At 60.0% G+C, this 21,240-nt stretch overlaps 1 protein-coding gene across 2 annotated transcripts in view; it reads right to left on the reverse strand.

Moving 5' to 3' along the window:
• Positions 1-4,210: 4,210 nt before the first annotated feature.
• FAIM2 (Fas apoptotic inhibitory molecule 2) overlaps positions 4,211-21,240 on the reverse strand; it is a 34,857-nt gene continuing 17,827 nt past the window's right edge. For both annotated transcript variants that reach the window (XM_075901676.1, XM_075901675.1), the window contains exons 5-12: positions 20,828-20,881; positions 17,609-17,659; positions 16,265-16,304; positions 13,859-13,896; positions 13,149-13,236; positions 12,128-12,223; positions 7,685-7,738; positions 4,211-4,420 (exon numbers count right to left, since the gene is read on the reverse strand). In XM_075901676.1, coding sequence (XP_075757791.1) covers positions 4,271-4,420; positions 7,685-7,738; positions 12,128-12,223; positions 13,149-13,236; positions 13,859-13,896; positions 16,265-16,304; positions 17,609-17,659; positions 20,828-20,881 — 571 coding nt within the window. In that variant the 3' untranslated portion in view covers positions 4,211-4,270. The remainder of the gene's footprint in view (positions 4,421-7,684; positions 7,739-12,127; positions 12,224-13,148; positions 13,237-13,858; positions 13,897-16,264; positions 16,305-17,608; positions 17,660-20,827; positions 20,882-21,240) is intronic.

Below are 21,240 nucleotides of genomic sequence, written 5' to 3' on the forward strand. Positions count from 1 at the left end.
GTAAGAACTAATTCTCAAGGACATTGGCAGGGCAAATATGTTGGAAAGCAAATTGTGCTGGCTCCTTTCAGCTGGTAAATTTCCAGTCTGCTTCTCTGCGCACCTGCACCGTGTGTCCTCATGGATGCCCGTGTTTGGTGCACACTCTGCAACAGTGTAAATGAAGCCACGTGACACGGGGCCACGGTGAACTAGATCTTGGCTTGCACAGCTTCTGCAGCCGGCACTTTCTCTCCTCTGCTGTGTTGATCTTCCCAGAACAGGAGAGAATCTAACGTTAAATGTTGTAACCTTCCACTAAAGCAAAAGGATTCTAATCTCCGAGCCTGGCTCCAGGGTTCCTGCGACCTAAATTATCATAAAACTCGCTGGCTAATGATTTGGGCCTATATGTTATAAAGGGGTCTAGATCTTATAAAGTTTGCGGATGATACCAAGCTGGGAAGGTTGCCAGTGCTTCGGAGGAGAGGGTCAGAATTCAAAATGATCAGGACATACTGGAGAAATGGTCGGGAGTAAACAGGATGACGTTTAATAAGGACAGATGCACTGAGGAAGGAACAATCCGTGTCGCACACACAGAATGGGAAGTGACCGTCTAGGAAGGAGAACGGCAGACAGAGATCCGAGGGTCCGACTGGACCACAAGCTACATAGGAGTCCACAGTGGGACACCGTTGCAAAAAAAGCAAAGGATTCTGGGAGGCACGAACAGGAGTGTTGTGAGCAAAACCTGAGGAGTCCTTCCGCTTTATCCTGCGCTCATTAGGCCTCAGTGGGAGTTTTGTGTCCAGTTCTGGGCACCACGTTCCAAGAAAGATGTGGAGAAATTGGAGAAGGTCCAGAGAAGAGCAACAAAAATGATGAAAGGTTCAGAGAACATGAGCTAGGAGGGAAGGCTGAAAGAATTCGGTTTGTTTAGTTTGGAAAAGAGAAGACGGAGAGGGGACAGGAGAGCGGTTTTCAAGTACCTGAAAGGGTGTCACAGGGAGGAGGGAGAAACATTTTTTCTCCTTGACCTCTGAAGACAGGACAAGAAGCAATGGGCTTAAATTGCAGCAAGGGAGGGTTAGGTTGGACATTAAGAAAAACTCCCCACCTGTTGGGGTGGTTAAACACTGGACTAAATTGCCTAGGGGGGTTGTGGAGTCTCCATCCCTGGAGATATCTAATAGCAAGTTAGACAGACGTCTATCAGGGAGGGTCTAGACGGTGCTTGGTCCTGCCGTGAGGGCAGGGGATGGGACACGATGACCTCTCGAGGTCCCTTCCCGTTCTAGGATTCTGTGACTTCACTGCTGGTCGTCGTGGTGCTTGATTCAAGCCAGCGGAGCTGTGGCTACCCGAGCCGGCATCGCGCCTCCCACGACCATGTCGACACACAACCCAGAGGGGGCCGCATGAGCGGCGGTGCATGGGTCAATCAGCGGGCAGCACTGGGGTGAATCCGGAAGACGCTAACGCCTCTCCCCTCTGTCGCTGTGGAGGTCAGAGGGGTGGCAGGTTGCAGCATCTGGGATCAAGTCCCTCTCCTTAAAGCCCGCCATTGTGTCAGTGAGGCCTGTGCCCAGGGGCCCGGGCCGATTGTGGGGCTCCAGAAAAACAGCCAGAGTGGGGTCAGGGAAACTGGGTCTTGTGGTAAGAACGCTGGTGGGACCCCGTGCCCCTAACTCCATTTCCATGGCGGGAGCACAGGTGGGGGGAGCTGCAGGTGGAAAGGGAAGCAGTGTTCCCTGTAAGATGAGCACTTGGAGAGATTCAGGTACTGCTCAGCTGATTCACAGAGCACCCACAGCCTGTGTTTCTATGGGTGGTGCACATCCACACCTGCCTCCGTGCATGGAACAAAGTTTATTCCACACATAACAGAATTCGAGGGCGCATTGGTAGGGAACAGCTCCCCCTTGCTCCAGCCCAGGGGCCCCTCAAAACCCTCATTTTCCCCTGCACACGTGCAAAAGTGATGTTGTTGACTCAGGCAATAAGGAACCGGAAGGCAAAGGGGATGTGGGAAGAGCAGGATTTGTGCTGAATACGGTTCAGCAGCGGCACGGTAAAGGAGAACCAGGCAGTTTTGCTCCCTACAGCCCGTTCGCCCTGGGCTCGGCCCCTTGCCCCGCTTGGCTCGGCGTGGGGCAGCGGAGGCCTTGTGGCAGGCGTGCACACACAGGTGAAGCAAGCCAGCAGCGGGGAAGGAATGTACAGTATGGAGAGCTTGGCCCGGCTCCCCCTCCAGCGGGTTGGAAGGGCCAGAGGCGACGGGCTGACGCACATGCCCTGGTCTACCCAGGGAGATTTCAGATAACCGGGCCTATCAAGGCCAAGGATCGCCTCTTAAATCAGAGTTAAATGCCTCTTATCTTATCTCGGCCTGGGGCTCTCCAGCCAATTAGCTGGCTGATTTTCAAATGGGGAATATTAACAGGGCGCAGATGGAAAGATACTGGTGCGCTCCGAGGCGGAGGGCAGGGGAGCCCAACACGAGGGGGATAAGGGCAGAGGCGGCAGCGGGGGGAGTGGATAGCGAAAGGCGGCCGCTTTCGCTCCCCGGCCTTTCATGGCAAGAGCTCAGAGTGGCGCTGGGAGAGGGAGACCCGCCGGGGCGGTTCGTGGCTCGTCCTCCCAGACGTCTTACTCAGCGCTCCGTCCGGAGAGTTCCACGCCAGGGAGGGGCAACCGAGGCGAGGGAGTGGGCCGCGGGATCGCGGTCACGAAGACGGTCTCCCGGGACGGGGCAGCGAGAATGCGCAGGCGGTGCCGACGGAGCCGTCGCCGCGCCGGGATTGGCTGCCGGGGGAGCGCCCGGCGCTCACCGTGTCGTGTGCCCCCCGTCCGCCCCTCCTGTCCCGTGCCCTGGCTCTCCACGCGTGTCACATTAGGAATACTGATAGGAAAAAACCACTGCGGATGGAAAGCAGCAGGCTGTCCTGCGTGGGGGCCACCGTCAATCAAACGCCCGGTGGGCCACGCCCAGAACCCCGCGGGGCCACGTGTGTCCCGGCGGCGGTAGGTTGCCCACCGCTGGGCTCCGCGGGGTCCCCCCGTTCCTCCTCGCACACCCTGGCGCGAATCCAAACGGTCCCCTTTTCCCTCCCCAAACGGGAACGCCGCGCCGGAGCCTGCTGGGGTTTGCTGTTTCGGGGGCTGCTCTCCGAAGCTCGCTGCCTCTTCTGTCGCTGACTCCTGAGCTGACTCTGTCTTGGGGAGACTCTCGGCAGCCCCCCGGACTGGAGCTACGAGGAGCCACCGGAGCTGGGCCGCAGGACAGCTCGTTTTGTCCTCGGGGCCCTACAACCGAGCACGTGGGCCCAGACGCCTGGCCCTCTTCACGGCACGCCGCCTGTGGAGCTCCTCATGAAGTGATGGGGTATTTCTGGGGGCGTGGTGGGAGGGCAGCGGATGCCCTCCCTGGGCTGCCCGAAAGGAGACACACGGAGCTTGGGATTGTCGGGGAGGGTGCTAGGGACGTCTCGGGGCCCGGCCCTGCCAATCGGTGGATGACCGCTGTGGGGGGGATTGCCAACAGGCGCTATTCGGCCCTGGACGACGTGACGCCCTCCAGGCCCGGCTGTCCGCGGGTGGAATCGAACCTACCGCCGCCGGAGCTTAGCGCCTGGGCCTCCCCGTGCTCAAAGCCAGCTGGCTCGCGGTAAAGCCACCTCATTCCTCTCCCCAGAGGTGGCCTTGCTCGCCGGGCCAGGCCCCCCCGCTTCTCCGTGGGCGGGCGGGTTGCACCTGGAGGCAGGCGAGGAGGGACGGTGAGGGGCCTAGGCAGTCTGGGGACCCGATCCTGCTCCCCACTTTAGTTCAGCTGGGTCCCCCGCCAATTCCCCAGCTGGGTCCCCCGCCAACCCCCCTCCTTTCCCCACCTGGTTTTGCGTCGCAGGACAAGGGGCGTGCATGTGGTAAGGGGTCAAAGCTGGAGGAGGGAGCGGAGGGACCTTTGTAAATGGGGGTGCCCGGCCTGCTGCCCCGCCGGTCCCCCGGCCCCAGCTCTGGTTTGATTTCGGGGGGCGGAGGAGAGGGGGGGAAGCACAGCATCCCCCCCCCCCAGTTTGCATTCTGGGACACAAAGGGTTAACAGCGCATGTACAAGCTGCAAAAGGAACTGGGAAGGGGACGGGGGGGGGGGGGGGGGGGGCTGCTCAGTCCATGGGGTGGAACTGGCAGAGGGGCCAGGAAAAAGGCTGCTTATCCCCCCCCCTTTAGGTGGGTTTTTTAAAACATTTTTCTCTTTTGCCGGGCGCAGCGGCGCGTTTTCTCACGGCGCTCACTCCCGGCTGGAGCCGAAGAGCTGGAGGAAGAAGGAGAAGATGTAGACGATGTCCAGGTAGATGTTGAGGGCCCCGAAGATGTATTCCTCCGGGCTCAGCGAGTAGCGGCGGTTCCCCATCAGCAGCTGCGTGTCGAACGCCAGGAACTGCGGGGAAGAGAAGGAAACCAAACACGGCGTCATCGCAGGCTTGGCCCTGGTCCCCTTTTGCCCCCCTGGACTCAGATCCACCGCTACGAGATTCGCTTGCCGACGCCCACTATGAAAATGCAGCTGCTTCTTGGTCGGAACGCTGCGGCTACTGAACACCCCACAGCAACATGGCAGCACTTTGTTACGGCGAGGCAGCGGGGCCCAGGGGTGCTCAGGAGACCTGAGGCCCTATTCTCCCCCTGGTCCCCCGGACGACTTGTGTAGGGAGATGCAGAGATATCGCTGCCCTTCAAAAGATTTGGCCAGCCCAGCACCGCCTTCGCCTGCAGTGCACTGGTGGCTGCCCCGCCCATTCTGCCCAAGGCCCCTCCCCTGAGGCCAAGCCCCGCCCACCCAGCCCAATCCTTCTTGGCCACCCGGAGGGCCAGGGCTGCCATGCTGCGGCCCCGGCCCCTCTCCGGCGGCCAGGGAGCCGGGCTGCGGCCTCATGAACTCGCCTCCTTTCTCAATTTCATCCCCTTCCTCCCGGTTATTCCAACCAGCCGTAATTCCTTGCTGCTAACTGCTGTCGGGCAGTTCCACTGGCTCACCCCACAGCTCCGGCATAGCCACGGCTTGGCCAACGGCGCGCCCGGGTTCCGATTGCTCCCCTCCTGCCCCCCGGGATCCTCGCGGCCTCTTCTCTGCATTCCCTCCAGTTGAGCAACACCCGTCGAGTCACGAGCCGTCCCGACCCCAGTGGCACATCCCAGTGTGCTCACGCGACGGCCATAAAGAGTGACACCCGCACACGGCGGATCAGGGGCCCTGAGTGGTATTGTTGGCTCTGCTCTGAGCCTCCGACTCCCCTTGCCACCTTGCGTCCATCTTGTCCGATTTTCCCTCTCATTTTTTTTCAAACCAGGCGTGGAATAATTTTTTTCTGTGCACCAAGGCACGTGCAGATGTGCACCACCCATCATAACACACGCTGGGGACACTCTGCTAATCCACCGGGGCGGCATTTAAATCTCTCCTGGGCGGCTGCCCAAGCGCTCAGCTTGCAGGGAACCCTGGCGTGGTCTATTAACCTTCACAATGGCTTTCGCCGAATCCCCGCGCTTTCTCTGCTCGCACGATGCCTTTGGGGGCAGCGTGCGGGAACGTGCAAAGCCCAGCCCCGTGCGATCTGGTACGTCTAAGTGTGACGATGCCCAAAAGGCGAACCGGCCACAGGGCCCAGCTCCGTCGGCTTCAGCAGCCATGGGCCTGCCCGGGTACGTTTACGAGCTGGTTCTATCCCACGGAGCGCGAGGCGCGCTTTACAGGCCTCGTAAAACCTCCGAGTGCTTCCTCGCTGACTTGACTAGCTGTTAGACAGATCGCTCCACCGCGGCTGTTGTTCCCAGCGGGCCCCGATGGCACTGCCCCCGCCCCCCGGCTTCGAGGGTGCCCCACATGCTCCTGCGGCAGGCGCTGGCTGGTTGCCGGAAGGACCAATGCAGAAGCTGAGCCAGGCTCGGGAGACCTGCCTTACCGGGACCCCCACTTGGCCAGCTCCTCACCCCTGGGTCTCCCCCTCAGGCCGAGGTCACCGGCTGGGCCGTAGTTCCCCTAGGGGGGAAGGGGGCGCTGTCCGGTCACAGGGCCTCTCTTCAGCCCCACCCCGGCTCCAGGGGTGAAAGGAGCTGAGATTTCTTACCGGGACTGTCCTGTCTCACCCTGTCCCCCAGGGCATGGCTGGGGGAGTGTTGTGGATACAACAACACCTGTGTGAAATGTACGTGTGGGGTGGAGGGAGGGGGGCTCAGGGCAGGAGGCTGAGGGGTGGGGGAGGTGTAGGGGTCAGGGTTGCGGGGTGTGAGGGGTTCAGGGCAGGAGGCTGGGGGGTGGGGAAGGTGTAGGGGTCAGGGTTGTGGGATGTGAGGGGTTCAGGGCAGGAGGGTGGGGGGTGGGGGAGGTGTAGGGGTCAGGGGTGCGGGGTGTGAGGGGTTCAGGGCAGGAGGCTGGGAGGGGTGGGGGAGGTGTAGGGGTCAGGGTTGCAGGGTGTGAGGGGCTCAGGGCAGGAGGCTGGGAGGGGTGGGGGAGGTGTAGGGGTCAGGGTTGCGGGGTATGAGGGGTTCAGGGCAGGAGGCTGAGGGGTGGGGGAGGTGTAGGGGTCAGGGGTGCGGGGTGTGAGGGGTTCAGGGCAGGAGGCTGGGAGGGGTGGGGGAGGTGTAGGGGTCAGGGTTGCGGGGTGTGAGGGGTTCAGGGCAGGAGGCTGAGGGGTGGGGGAGGTGTAGGGGTCAGGGTTGTGGGGTGTGAGGGGTTCAGGGCAGGAGGCTGAGGGGTGGGGGAGGTGTAGGGGTCAGGGTTGCGGGGTATGAGGGGTTCAGGGCAGGAGGCTGAGGGGTGGGGGAGGTGTAGGGGTCAGGGTTGTGGGGTGTGAGGGGTTCAGGGCAGGAGGCTGAGGGGTGGGGGAGGTGTAGGGGTCAGGGTTGCAGGGTGTGAGGGGTTCAGGGCAGGAGGCTGAGGGGTGGGGGAGGTGTAGGGGTCAGGGTTGCAGGGTGTGAGGGGTTCAGGGCAGGAGGCTGGGGGGTAGGGGAGGTGTAGGGGTCAGGGTTGTGGGGTGTGAGGGGTTCAGGGCAGGAGGCTGAGGGGTGGGGGAGGTGTAGGGGTCAGGGTTGCAGGGTGTGAGGGGTTCAGGGCAGGAGGCTGAGGGGTGGGGGAGGTGTAGGGGTCAGGGTTGCAGGGTGTGAGGGGTTCAGGGCAGGAGGCTGGGGGGTAGGGGAGGTGTAGGGGTCAGGGTTGTGGGGTGTGAGGGGTTCAGGGCAGGAGGCTGGGGGGCAGGTGTAGGAGTCAGGGCAAGGGGCTGAGGAGGGGGGCTCAGGGTGTGGGGGGCAGGAGTCAAGGCAGGGGTGGAGAATCGGGGAAGCTCAGGGCAGGGATATGGGGGTGCAGGAGTCAGGGTGGGGGTTTTGGGGGGGTTCAGAGCAGCAGATGGGGGGTCTCAGAGAGCGGCCACCACACACACACACACACACACAACCCCCCCAGCGACCTCTGCCCCTCGCTTCTGTCCTGCCCCACGGCGTCCCCAGAGACGCACACAGCCAGACCCCCCGCTGACGCGCCTGGTCCCTGCTGCCAGGGACTGGCCCCCGAGGAGCCCGGGACTTGCGACTGGGCTGTGAAAGTCCGACAACAGGCCCCTTCCCCCACTGGGCTGGCCAGGGACAGGCCATTCGCTACCCCCTCGGCTCAGTGGTTTGGCCAGGCTCAAGGGCCTGCACCACTTACCATGGTGAAGACAATCGCCCCCAGCACGGCGTAGATCGCATGGAGCCACGGCACCTGCGGGAAACAGACCCCACCCCGGTCAGCCTCCGGGAGAAATCAACACAGCAGGGAGGGAGGGCGGGAAAGGCCGGGGGGGGGGGCTGGGCTAAGGAAAGCAGCAAGGGCACAGTGAGGCAGTAGCAGAGGTGGGAGCAGACCCCGGGGTTTCCAGTCACCTGCGCCAGCACATGACCCCCCCAGACCACGCGGACTCCCTGAGCACAGGAGCCAGGGACAGGAAGATCACAACGACCCCTTCGCCCCCCCCCCCCCCAGCCCTGCAAGGCCCTACCGGTAGAAGAGGGACCACGTGGAGCTGGATTTGGGATCCCCAACCTGAGTCCTAAGAACATGAGAGCGGCCAGGCGAGGTCAGAGCAAAGGCCCATCCAGCCCGGTATCCTGGCTGCCCCAGCAGACAACGCCAGGTGCCCCACGGGGAGGGAACAGAGCCGGGTATCACCAAGTTCCCAGCTACTGACACACAGAGGCGAGGGACGTCCTACCTGCCCCGCCTGGAATAAGTATTGATGGACCTAACCTCAGACACCGGCTTGAGCAGCCACTGGTCCTCAGTTGTGACGTAAAGCCCTTCAAGAGCCCAGGGCATGTGCCCCACACACCTTGGCCCCCCAGAAAGGCCGGGTTCCATCCAGAGGCTGGGCCGGGGGGAAGAGGCATTTATGTGGGGAGAAATCAGTGCGGAGAGCCATCGGTGCTGCCTGGAAACTGGGCGCTGTGTGATCACTCAGGAGAGAGTCAAAAGCCACCCAGCTGAAGAGCAAAGCGTCCCCAGCTACCTGTGCGTTTCTGCAGGTGGTGCACATTAGCACATGACTCGGTGCACGCAATAAATTTATTCCGCATGTGTGTGGGAAAAATCTGCACACGGATGGCAAAGATTAGCAGGAATATTGGCTGCCATCAAGGAGGAAGGCAGATCTCTCCAGACTAGGGGGATATGCCCGATCAGCCCGGTCGGATACAGGTAAACAACTGCAGAGCGAACGCTGCAGGACTCCGGGTAACATCCTGCTTTGTTAATGTTTCCCCGCGTCCGCGGGGTTCTTGGCAATGAAGAATGGCAAGATAACAGCTCCGGGATGGAGAACAAGACGCCAAAGGCTGGGATGCCAGTCCCCCCCTCACTCCCCCCGATGGCAATCAATCACCATCAGTCGCCAACACTAACAGGATGTGGGCCGGGAACAGCAAACACCATTGTTGCACATGGATGGTGTTGAGCGCCAGACGCAGGGACGTGCGGCACAGGGGGGCGAGGGCAGCAGCGAGATGAGTGTGAAAATTTAGGAGCCAACAGGGCACCATAGTAGCCCAGAAGGCTAACGGCATATTGGGGGGCATTAGGAGGAGCCTGGCCAGCAGATCCAGAGAAGTGATTGTTCCCCTTTACTCAGCTCTAGGGAGGACACATCTGGAGTGTTGCGTCCAGTTCTGGGCCCCATTGTGGACACACTGGAGAGGGGCCAGCGGAGGCAACCAAAATGATTCGGGGGCTGGAGCACATGACCGACGAGGAGAGGCTGAGGGATTTGGGCTTGTTGAGTCTGCAGGAGAGGAGAGTGAGGGGGGATTTGAGAGCAGCCTGCAACTTCCAAGAGGCTGGAGGAGGCTGTTCCCAGTGGGGGCAGAACGAGGAGCAAGGGGCTCACGTTGCAGGGGGAGGTCTAGGTTGGGTACTAGGACAAGCGATTTCCCTAGGCAGGTGGGGAAGCGCTGGGCTGGGGTCCCTAGGGAGGGGGTGGAATCTCCATCCCTACAGGTGTCTAAGTCCTGGCTTGGCAGGGCCCTGGCTGGAAGGATGGAGTTGGGGTTGGTCCGGCTTTGGGCAGGGGCCTGGATCTGAGGGCTCCTCCAGCCCTAGGATTCTAAAATACTCCACTAGGCCTCGGGAGACCCAGGTTCTGTTCCCAGTCCGGGGAGCAGTGGGGTGCAATGGTTAGACCAGCACACCCCGAGGCAGTAGGATGCCTGGGCTCTCCTGGCCCTTTGGCGCTCCCACGGCAGTTCAAAGGTGCTTCGGGCCCCTTTGAACGGCCAGGCCCCGGGGGGAATCACCCCCTTTCCTCCCTGCAATGGCAGCCCGCCTGCACCCTCCGTCCTGCACCGCCTCCCCGGCGGGTGGTGTGCAGAAAGGTCGGCATTGCGCGGCATGGGCCAAAACGTGAGAGCACCGCGGCTCTGCCTGCCAGGCCTGTGCGTGGGATTCGCTATTCCAGCGCCGACCCAGGCTCAGCAGGACGCCCAGGCAATTCACAAAAGGTCGGGGGGTTGCCTGGCCTGGTGCAGAAGGGTGCAAAGCACCAGCTGGGATTTCCACAACGGGCTTCGTGTCTGTCTGTCTGCACGGCCGTGGCCGGCACAAATGCTGCGCTCGCACGCGGGTCCCTGCTCGCCGGGGACGCCGTCGCTGCAGGGCCCCGTGCAATCCGGGACCACTGTATCTGCCCCGCTACCTCACTCTCAGGGCTGCGGCTTCACACGCTCGCTCAGTGACCGCTCGCTCAGGGGAGTCTAGTTCGAGATGCACCCGTCGCACCGGCCATTTCGAGTTCCTCCCCTGGCTCCGTCTTGGCGGCCCAATGTCCGCACACGAGGGATGCGGCTCAGGAGCGCTGGGAGGAGACCTGATCCACCCAGTATTCCTGGCAGGCCCTTTCAAGAAAGCCTGGTTCAGCGCACAGGAAGGGAAATTAGCGAGAGGTGTACGGGACTCAAATAGGAGACGAGCCGTGTGATACGAATAATCCTGCCACTCTTCTCAACTATAGATCTCCAAGCATTTTACAGAGAGGGGCGGGGGCATTATATCCCCATGTAACAGAAGGGGAAACTGAGGCACGGAGCGACGTGACTTGTCCCCGGTCACCCCGCAGCAGGGCCAGAACTCAGGTCTTCCACGACAAAGCTGGTCCACGCTCTGCGTAGGCACACAGCCGCCCTCTTCCCCCCAGAACAGGGCCAGTTACGATGCATCACATGGCCCAAGAGCACCTGTTGGCTGGTCTCTCGCCACCTCCGGTTCCCTGCTGGGAGCCAGGGGAACGATCAACAAACGCGGGGCAATTTCCTGCGCTTATCTCTGCGAGCACTTTAGCTTTTTCGGAATACAATCGCCAAGCTGATAGTTAGCGCCTGGGTTGAAAAGGCCCAGGCTGTTTATTCAACTCAGTAACAAGGGGCAGAGGCGGAGGGGTGGGGAGATGTTGGGGATTTTTTCCCCCATAAGCCGTGTAAGTGGCTGGGCCAAACATCCTGCTACGGAGGGACGCCGGGGTAAATCCAGACTCCCTCCAGGGAGGGCAGAAGGAGTTAGCTCCTATTGGGAGCAGAAACAGGCACAGCAGGGCGGGACAGAGGGGGGTTATAAATTATTATTGTGATTAGATGCACTGCAGTGGCGCCTACATGCCCCACTCACAGACGAGGACTCTCCACACACGCACACACACACGCGCGCATGCGGAGATAGGTGCTGGACAAACACAGAACAATAATTAAGAGGGGAAATTAAGGGCTAAGTCTACACTAGACCTGGAAGATCAGCTTGAGGGGCGCAGCTCCCGCTATGTAGAATATGGCTGGAGTTGGCTTCCCTTAAGCCGAGCTCTTGCAGCCGGTGTCCACGCTGCGGGAGGCCGAGGGGAGCAAACGCAAAAGGAGGCGTGTCGGAAGCTGGCGGGAGCTGCCCTCAGCGATTGATTTACGGGTCTAATCTAGACCTGATCAATCAAACGCCAGAAGATCGACCTCCAGAGCATCGATCTTCCGGAACGTAGAGGCGTACCCTGAGAAAAGCTTGGAGAGAGATCTAGAAAACCATGACAGGTGTGGAGAAAGCAGACAAGGCAAAGTTATTTACTTGTTCCCATAACACAAGAACGAGGGGTCACCAATGAAATGAAGAGGCAGCAGGTTTAAAACCAACCATAGGGAGGTTTTCTTCACGCAGTGCACTGTCAACCTGTGGAACTCCTTGCCGGAGGATGTGGTGAAAACCAGGACTTTAACAGGGTTCAGAAAAGAGCTAGATAGATTCACGGAGGTTAGTCTGTCAATGGCTGTTAGCCGGGATGAGCAGAGATGGTGTCCCTCGTCTGTTTCTCGGGCTAGGAATGGGCGACGGAGGAGGGGTCGCTGGATGATTCCCGGTTCTGTCCATTCCTTCTGGGGCACCCGGCGTTGGCCACTGCGAGGTTAGCCCGGGGGTGAGTTTAGCCTGGTGTTTGCAAGGGCAGAAAGGGGGTGGGGCCTTTCCTGCCTTTAATCCTGGGGCCCGACTAAGCGAGGCTGCCCTGCCCAAGTAGGAAGCAGGCTGCGTTGTGGTTTGCGCCTGGCGCTGCCCCGCCCGGACCCCGAGCAGCCAGGGCCCCGTGGGACTTACGTATTGGAAGGGGAGCAGGATGGCCAGGAGCAGCCCGCTGAAGAGCAGCACCATGAGCATGACGAAGAGGACGCCCTGGCAGGACGTGAAGTCGAACTGCGGAGGGAGAAGGGGACGTGGGTCAGACGGGCGCCGGCCGTGGGCCAAGCGCTGTCGAGGGGGCGGCACTCGGGGACGGGGCGCTGGCTCCTTCACACCCCCATCACATGCGGCGCCCCGTCAGTCACTAGCCCGCCTATAACCCGAACCCTCCCCAGCACCCACAGAGCCCACGTAGATCCTAAACCCCCTAAACTATACAGTCTACCTAGATCCTACACCCCCTCCCCAGCACCCACAGAGCCCACGTAGATCCTAAACCCCCTCCCCAGGACCCAGAGAGCCAACGTAGATCCTAAACCTCCTACTCCACATCCACAAAGCCCAGCTAGATCCTAAACCCCCTCCCCCACACCCCCAGAGCCCAGCTAGATCCTAAACCCCCTCCCCAGGACCCACAGAGCCTACCTAGATCCTAAACCCCCTACCCAAGACCCAGAGAGCCTACCTAGATCCTAAACCCCCTCCCCAGGCCCACAGAGCCTACCTAGATCCTAAACCCCCTACCCAGGACCCACAGAGCCAACGTAGATCCTAAACCTCCTACCCCACACCCACCAGACCCCAAACCTTCCACCCCAGCACTCATCAGACCTCCAGTCCTGTCCTCTTCCCCTTATGGCCCAGTGCCCAACATACCCCCTACAGCCCGCACCCGGCAGCCCACCCCCCTTACACCCGGGCCCCCGTGACTCCAACTCCTCCGAATACCATGCCGTGCACGGCCCACCAGCCCTTCTCCATCTCAGCTGGGTCTTCTTCCAGCTGCCCTCCCCCACCCCGCCCATGTTACACTCCCACCCCTCCCAGACAGTCCCCCCCAGCCTATAGCCTCTTTCCTGGAGCCCAACGCCCCCCTCCGCCCCCGTGCACGGTGCTCCGAGCCACGCCCCCTCTCCCCCGCCAGGCTGGGCAGGCTCACCTTGGTCTGGAAGCTGAAGATGGTGACAGAGAGGCACACCAGGGCGGTGATCCCCAGACACAGGAGAACCGACGTGGTGTTGTAATAGCTGCCAAAGACACAGGGACACGGCCTTTCGAATCGCTCCCCAGACGGGAAGGGGGGAGGGGACCCCCGGGAGCAGAGACCCGCCTTGCCCACGCGCCTGGCTGGGGCGCAATGGGAAGCCCGAGCGTGGCCGAGGTGGATTCTCTCGTCACTCTCGATGGCCGGAGGCTGCTGCCATGGCCCCCGTGAGCCGGCAACCGGCTTGCTCCTTCGGCACGCAGGAGCCTGGCGCTGTGAACCTGCAGCCTGAGAATTCTTTTGCCGGACAAGATGGGTCCCGGGGTCCGTGCGATCCCGTCGCTGACCCTCCAGAGGGAGGTCGGAGAGCCCTGCGGCCAGCAGACCCCCTGCTCCCGAAGGGCGCGTCTTCCCTGCCCCCGCCGCTGCAAAGAAGCGGCGCCATTGGCGCTGGAACTGGCGGCGGGTCCATTTCGAAAGACCTTTCGGCCGCTGGTGCCGCCCCCGCCCACTGGCGTCAAAGGAAGGGTCCCGTGTGGTTATTTTACCCGCTCCGAGATGAGCCCGGGGCCAGCGACGGTCCTTACCCGGGGACGGAAGGAAGGGGGGGAAAGAGCAGCCGGGACGTGGAGCCGAAGGAAGGAAGAGAAATCCGATTGACCTACCTGGAGAGCATCCCAGTGAGATAGGACATGGAAAGCGTCTAGGGGGCGGGAGGAGAAAGAGAGACCGTTAGAATCGGTGTCACGCCTCGGAGGAGACCCGGAGTCACCTCTTGCCGGAGGCGTCCCACCCCCCGTGGCCACTAAGGATGTCGGCTTCGTCCCAGATCTAGACGGGGCTGGTCCTGCCGTGAGGGCCGGGGCCGGGTCTTGATGCCTCTCGCGGTCCCGTCCGGTGTGAGGGGTCTAGGGCTCTAGCCCGGGGGGGCGGCCACACAGGGAGCCTGGTTCTCAAGTCCAGTCCCAAAGGGGGCCGGGCAGGTCTACGGAGAGGACACCCGAAGGCTGGGGACGGCAGGCGGCGCCAGGTCGTCCCCGACTGCATAGGCCAAACCCGCCTGACATGAGTGGGAAGGAGGGAAAAAGCAGCGAGCGACGGTGGGGGGCGGGGGTGAGAAGTGCATGGGGGCGGGGCCTAAGGGAAGGAGGCGGGGCAGAGACTCGGGGGAAAAGGTGGGACCTTGGCGGGGATGAGGCAGGGCGGGGGATTTCCGACACCCTGGCCCGGTTTTTAAATATTCCCGAGTGGGCGCCGACGGCGGAGTCCCTGGGGGCAGAGAGGCTATTCCGACCCACAGACTGGAGGTCAGGACAGAGTCTCGGATCCATCCGGAGCCGGGCACCGTTGCTGGTAGACGTCTTTCAGCCGTGCCCCCCAGTGTAATCCTGCAGGAAGCAAAGCCTCTCTCTGAGGCGCCCTAGGAAGATCGTGTCTGGACAGTCGATACTGACCGTCGAAGGGTAAAGCCCCCATGCAGGGTTACATAGGGCACCTCCCAATCAGTAAGTCTACAAGTGAGTCCATATTGCTGCGTGGGACCCAGCTACCCCTCTGCCCCACTGGGCCTGCCTCCTCCTCCTTGGTCTCCAACTTATCTAGTTTTCACAGAATCCCAGAGCGAGCAAAGACCTCAGGAGTCGAATCCAGCTGGGTAAATCTTCCCGTCTGCTTGACAGGTTTTTATACCATACACATCACTGTAGCATCGCAATGCCCTTATAGCTGGTCACGTGCGGTTTATCCTCTCATCCTGGGTAGTTCCTGGAGTGTCTTGTGTAGGCAGGTGTTTGTTTTTTTAAAATCTACATGTTGCTACTGGAAGATCTAACATCTGTTGTTCTCATGGTTCTACTTAACCCGTACCCTGGCCTGCAGAAATTAGTATTTGTCACGCCCTTTGCTCGGCGTGTATCTTCGTGGCTCTGCTGTATTGCTGTCAATCCAAGCATCAGTGTTCTCGGCTGGCATCGTCCCCGCAGGCCAACGAAGCTGCATGTCAGTGTGATTTGGGAATTCATAGAATCCTCGAACCCCAGGGCGGGCAGAGACCTCAGGAGTCATCGAGTCCAGCCCCCTGCCCAAAGCAGGACCAACTCAACTCAATCAACCCAGCCAGGGCTGTGTCACGCCGGGACTTAAACCTCTAGGGATGGAGATTCCACCCCCTCCCTCTGGAACCCAGCCCAGCGCTTCCCCACCCGCCTAGGGAAAGAGTTTTTCCTAATCTGCAACCTGGACCTCCCCCACTGCATGGGGAGCCCATTGCTCCTTGTTCTGCCCCCCCACTGAGAACAGCCTCTCTCCATCCTCTCTGGAACCCCCCTTCAGGCTGCTCTCAAATCCCCCCTCCCTCTTCTCTTCTCTTCTGCAGACTAAACAAGCCCAAATCGCCCAACCTCTCCTTGTGGGTCATGTGCTCCAGCCCCCGAATCAGTTTGGTCGCCTCCGCTGGCCCCACTCCAGTGCACCCACATCCTTTCAGTAAGGGGGGCCCAGAACTGGACACAATACTCCAGATGTGGCCTCTCCAGAGCCGAATGAAGGGGAATAATCACTTCTCTGGATCTGCTGGCCAGGCTCCTCCTAATGCCCCCCAATATGCCATTAGCCTTCTTAGCAACAAGGGCGCCCTGCTGACTTGTATCCAGCTTCACATCCACTGTAGCCCCAGGTCCTTTTCTGTTGAACGGCTGCTTAGCCCGTCGGTCCCCAGCCTGTACCAATACTTGGGATTCTTCCGTCCCAAGGGCCGGACTCTGCACTTGTCCGTACAGAACCTCTTTTGACCCAGCCTTCCAGTTTGTCCAGGTCACTCTGGGCCCTGCCTCTCAAATCGGTTCGTCTCCAGGGTGCCACAGGGCTCCTTGGTGTTTTGGCAGATACCGACCCACACGGCCGCCCCTCTGAGCCTGCTCTAGCGTTAGCTCGCCCCGCAGGGACTGGGCGTCCGGCAGCAATTACGGGGCATGGCTCTATGGGTGACCCTCCTCATCCCTTCTGGCCTGCACTGTGTGAAACTGACGAGATTCCCAAGGGCAGCCCAGCCTCTGTCCCGGGACGGTACTTACGAAAATACTCAGGAGGATCAGGTTCCACGGGAAGTATCTCCTGCAAGCGAGGGGAGAGGAGTCGGTCAGCAACCCTGCCACATAACGGTTTGGCACTGCGGGAACTCCATCAGCAATTAGCAGGGCAGCCTAGCCAGGCTGGATCGGCTGGGGCCCTGCACCCCAAGCGCATCCGCTGCACGAGACAGCAACACGGAGCGAGAGCAGCAGCAATGCAGCTCCGACTTTTTCTAGCACATGACAGGTGTGATGGTGCAACAGCTCCTTGCACCAACACACAATGGCGCCACACACCCACGCACGACCTCTCCTTGTGCCTGCACAGGGCTGCTCCTTGCACCAGCGCATGTCCACTCCCTGTGTAATCACCACTGGGCAGATCTGAACCGGGGACCTCTGGGGAGGAACTGCTACAGCTTGAGCGATAGAGCCGGCTGGCTCCCAGCCAAGGCTGTAGAGCTCCCTCATTCGTCTCTCTCGCTGGAACTGGTCTAGGTGCGGCTCCATGGGCCAGTGACCCACAGCGGGTGTGTGGGCCACACTTGCGCCGACGCACGTCCGCACCGTGCACCAGCGCACGACAACTCCATGTCTGCAGCCTCGGCCCACGTGGTCCCAAGATCCTGCAGCAAGGAGCCAGACCTGCCTTGCCCCTGTACCCCCCGCCTGGCGACGTGATTGCAAACCCTCCGCCTCCCGTGGGGCAGCACTTCCGGATGTGCCCCCGGTGCTACCGCCCAGGACCAGCCCTACCGGATTCACCCTCGTTTGGATCCATGTCGCAGTCCCGGGGTTTTCAAAATCGTAAATTTCAACGCCTGCAAGCTGAGCTGTCCGGGGGTTGTCGCTGGAGGAGCTCTGACCCAAAAAGCAGCTTGGGGGGGGGGGATTGCGAGGTTATTGGGGGAGAGGGTTGGGGTGCTGCTGCCCTTCATTCTGCACTTTGGCGGGGGGGGGGGGGGGGAGTCCTGCCTTCAGAGCTGGGCGTCCGGCCAACAGCCGCTGCTCTCTGGTAACCCAGCTCTGAAGGCAGCGCGGAAGTAAGAGCGGCAATACCGTGAAACCCCCCCCCCCAAATAACCTTGCAACCCCCCCACCTCCCTTTGAGGTCAGGGCCCCCAGTGTGAGACACGCTGGCCTCCCCCGTGCAATCGCAATAGTGCCGAAGAAAACCACAAAACCTAGATTTCATGCGGGGAAGGAGGGGGGCAGATTTCATGCTCCGTGGCGCATGTTTCATGGCTGCGACCATGGCAGGGCCGTGCCCAGGCACAGCTGGGATCTGAGCCGTGGTAGGAAAGCCCTGGTTCGTGGGGTTGTATGAAGCCGAAGGAGGACTCTTACCTGGGTCCAGAGCAGCAGGCCAGGATGAGATACGTCACAAAGAACACGGCGCTGTGAGGAAGACGAGAGAGAGCCAGGATGGGAGAGGAGGTCTCACCGCAATGCCTGTATTGCTATCGTAGCTCCAACACACTCGGAGGAGGAGGCAGGTTCGGGGACGGGAGCTATGGGGACGTGGTGGATATAGGGCGGGGCAGGGTGAAGCAGAGGTCCCTGTGCGCAGAGCACTTGTGAGAGAGATTCCAGAACTGCCCAGCTGAGCCACAGAGCGCCCCCAGCTCGGTGGGTGTGGTGCACATTCGCACATGCCTTCGCGCATGTCACAAATTTATTCCGCACATGGATGGAAAAGAGTTGCAGGAACATTGGCGCGGAGGTGGGGCGAGGGAAAGGGGTTGCAATGCTGGCAGGGCAGTAGCAGGAAGAGACAGGGCAGGAACTTGGGGAAGTGCTGGGGTGAGGGTGGGGTCTGGGGTGGGGAGTGTCAAGCACCCTGTTGGCTAGAGCGGAAGTCAGCACCTATGCTTGTATGGCACCCCCTGTCATATAGTGTCCAAGAGCAACCCCCCTGGGAGGCAGGACCATGCTGTGAACCCCCATTTCACAGAAGGGGCACTGGGACTCCAATGGTGGAAGGCCGAGGTCCTCACAGGCATATTGAGGCATCTAGAATTTGGCACCTAAATCCCTAGACCCAGGGCTAAGTGACATGCTCAAGGTCACACAGGAAGTCTGTAGCAGGACAAGACCTTAACCTCAGGTCTCCCAAATCCCTGGTTGGTGGCCCAACCGCCAGACCGTCCTTCCTTTACAACAAGGGCAGGAGCTTTTTTTGGGTTGGGGGCCACTGACCCACAAAAAATCAGTTTGGGGCTGCACAAAATTGAGAAGCAAAAAAACAAAAACAAAAGACCCCTCACATTCTCCTCACATACCAGAGGCTAGGGGGGCCCAGGCTAGTAAATTTTGTGAGGAAATGCGATTGGGGGGAAGCCCAAGGTTCGGCGGGAGGGGGGGGAGGATCCAGGAAAGCCAGGGGCAAGACCCAACCTCTGGGCCTTAGTTTCCCCACCCCTGCTTTACAATAATAATAATTTCAACAGGAATAGGAATCTGAGTTGAGAATACACCATAGAGGCTAAAACCTATTAAATGGATCCACAAATCAAGTAGCCAAATTGCCAGAGAACTAACCATCTCCAGCGTGGATCCACTCCAGAAATTGACCAACTCCAGAGTTTACCAACTCCAGAAATTGACCGTCTCCAGAGTGGATCCCCTCCAGAAATCAACTGTCTCCAGAGAGTGGATCCACTCCAGAAATTGATGTTTGCAGGAATTGACCATATTCATAGTGGACCATCTCCCCGCAAGGAAGAGATCCTCCATCCCTCTCCAGAGCTCCACACGGCGGCTTGTCTTTTTCCACAAGACCGACAGTTCTCCTGTAACACTAAACCCACAGCCCCTCCTGCCCAAGACAGCCGGGTGGCAGGCGAGAAGGCTGGTTCCAAAGGCAGGGGTGGTAATCAGAGAACCGGCAGCTCGTGTCTGATGACAAAGCCACAGGGTGGCCAACCTCAGAGTCTCTGACATAGGTGCCGTTGGCAGCTCTGCCCTGTGGAAGGAAGCCACAGAATATACAGGGGACTGGAATAATCATGGGGCAGGGGAAAGAGGCTTCCCAGAGGGAGAGAGAGGAGAGGGCTGACCCATTATGCTGAGGCCTCATTCTGCCTCTTACAGTGTAAAGGGACCCTTAAATCACACCCCTTTGCCACCACCTGAGCAGTGATAGGAGGTCTTAGTGCATATGGGAATCAGGCCCAGAGGTAATAAATAAAGCATAAATAGAACAGCTAGCTGGAGAGACAGGAAGGGAGGAAGGAAAGGGCAGGTAATGGATGGACCAAAAAGACCGAGAGCCAAGGAAAGGAAGACATCCCATGATCTAGGAACCAATGTTCCCTCGTTTCCATCCCTGTGTGGAATAATTGTTATGTGCACCGAGGCGTATGAGAATGTGCACCACCAGTGGAAACCCAAAACCGAGCTGGGGGCGCTCTGCTAATCAGCTGGGCAGCATTCCAAGGAACCCTACTAGGGACCCTCCCCCCGAATAGGGGTTGCAATGCAACACTGACTAGCACCAGCTGCATTCTCTGCCCTGCGAGGGAGGAATAAGACAGACGGAGGGGGAGGCCAGGAGAGGGAAAGCAGGTGGGGAGATATCTGGGAACCTGCCTTGATAACTGGTCCGGGCCCTAATGGGAAGCTCAAATCTGGAAGAGGAGTTGAATCGGCCCCTCTCACTTTGTTCTGCGTTCGTCCAGCACCTAGCACATTGGGGGCCTGATCCATTACTTGGCTCCGAGTGGCCACCCCAATTAAATACCACTGCTACTCACGAAGTGCAGTCGTTTTCAGGCTACGAGGGTCTCTCAGCTTGCTAGATTCTAAGGCTAGAAGGGGCTATTTTGAGCATCTAGTTCAGGGGCTCTCAAACTTCCTTGCACCCCCTACTGACAGAGTACTTCATGACCCCACATGGGGGACTCTGGCCTGGGTCCTCCCAAGCCCTGCTGCCCCAGAAGAGGGCAAAGCTGAGACTTAAAGGGTTCAGTCCCCAGTAGGGGGTGGGTAACTAGAGCCCAAGTCTAAGCCAGCTCTGGCAGCCCCACGGAAATAGGGTCGCGACCCACTCCAGGGTCCCAGCTCGCTGCTCTAGGCCGGTTTGTTTGTGCAGCCACGGCAGAAGGCGGCCATCTGGTCTTTGGCATCCATCTGAAAAGGGATGGGTTCTGAGTCCGCTTTTCTATAGGGCCTAGGTGACTCGGGCACTTAAGTCCACGGAAGCCAGGCTCCTAAACCCGCTGGGCGCTTGTGAACATTTCATTCTGTAGCTTGGGGAATCGTTCTGGACGGTGAATTCACCAGCCCGGGTGATCTTTCAAAACTGCCTGGCGGGACCTAACCGACGCATCCCTCTCCGGCCGGCAGCAAGCACTCTAGCTAAGGTGACCCCGAGGGGCACGCCTTGATTTTCCCAGGCGCCTTCTTGTTCCCCTCTGGAGGCGAATTGCCGCCCTGGCGTGCGGGGGGAGGTGCCCCGGGGCAGCAGCGTGTTCGTGAGGTGCTTATACATTGGCCTCCGGCCACATTCCGCTGCTCACGCTCAGGGTCCCCGGGTGTGAAGAGGAAAAGGCCTCACATACTTACTAGGAAGTCCAGTACCAGGCTGGGTTTGACTGGATGTAGTTTTTGACTGGCTCGCTGAGGGGACAGAGAAAGAAAACGGGAGAGGGTGGGGTTAGTCGGAGGCCGCGCACAGCAATCCCCCACAGCCGGCTGGCCAGCGCTGCCCAAGGACAGGACTGCGTATTGGCTAGCGCCTGACAGCCACCATCTTAGGGTTGCCAGAGGGTTTTAACCAAAGATACCGAACACCACCACCCCTCAAAAAAATAAAAAACACTCCGGAAAAAATTCTGTTGAGAAAAAAAAAAAAAAAAACAACAGCATGGTCCCTTTAAGAAATGCTTTTGAGGCTTTGTGGCCCTAACAGGCTGCTGGCGGGTGTCCACCAGTTTGTCTTCCTGCTGCAGGCCACACGGCTCCCCGGTGGAACCAGA

The sequence above is a fragment of the Pelodiscus sinensis genome, chromosome 19 (genome assembly GCF_049634645.1).
Source record: "Pelodiscus sinensis isolate JC-2024 chromosome 19, ASM4963464v1, whole genome shotgun sequence".
Classification (NCBI taxonomy): domain Eukaryota; kingdom Metazoa; phylum Chordata; order Testudines; family Trionychidae; genus Pelodiscus; species Pelodiscus sinensis.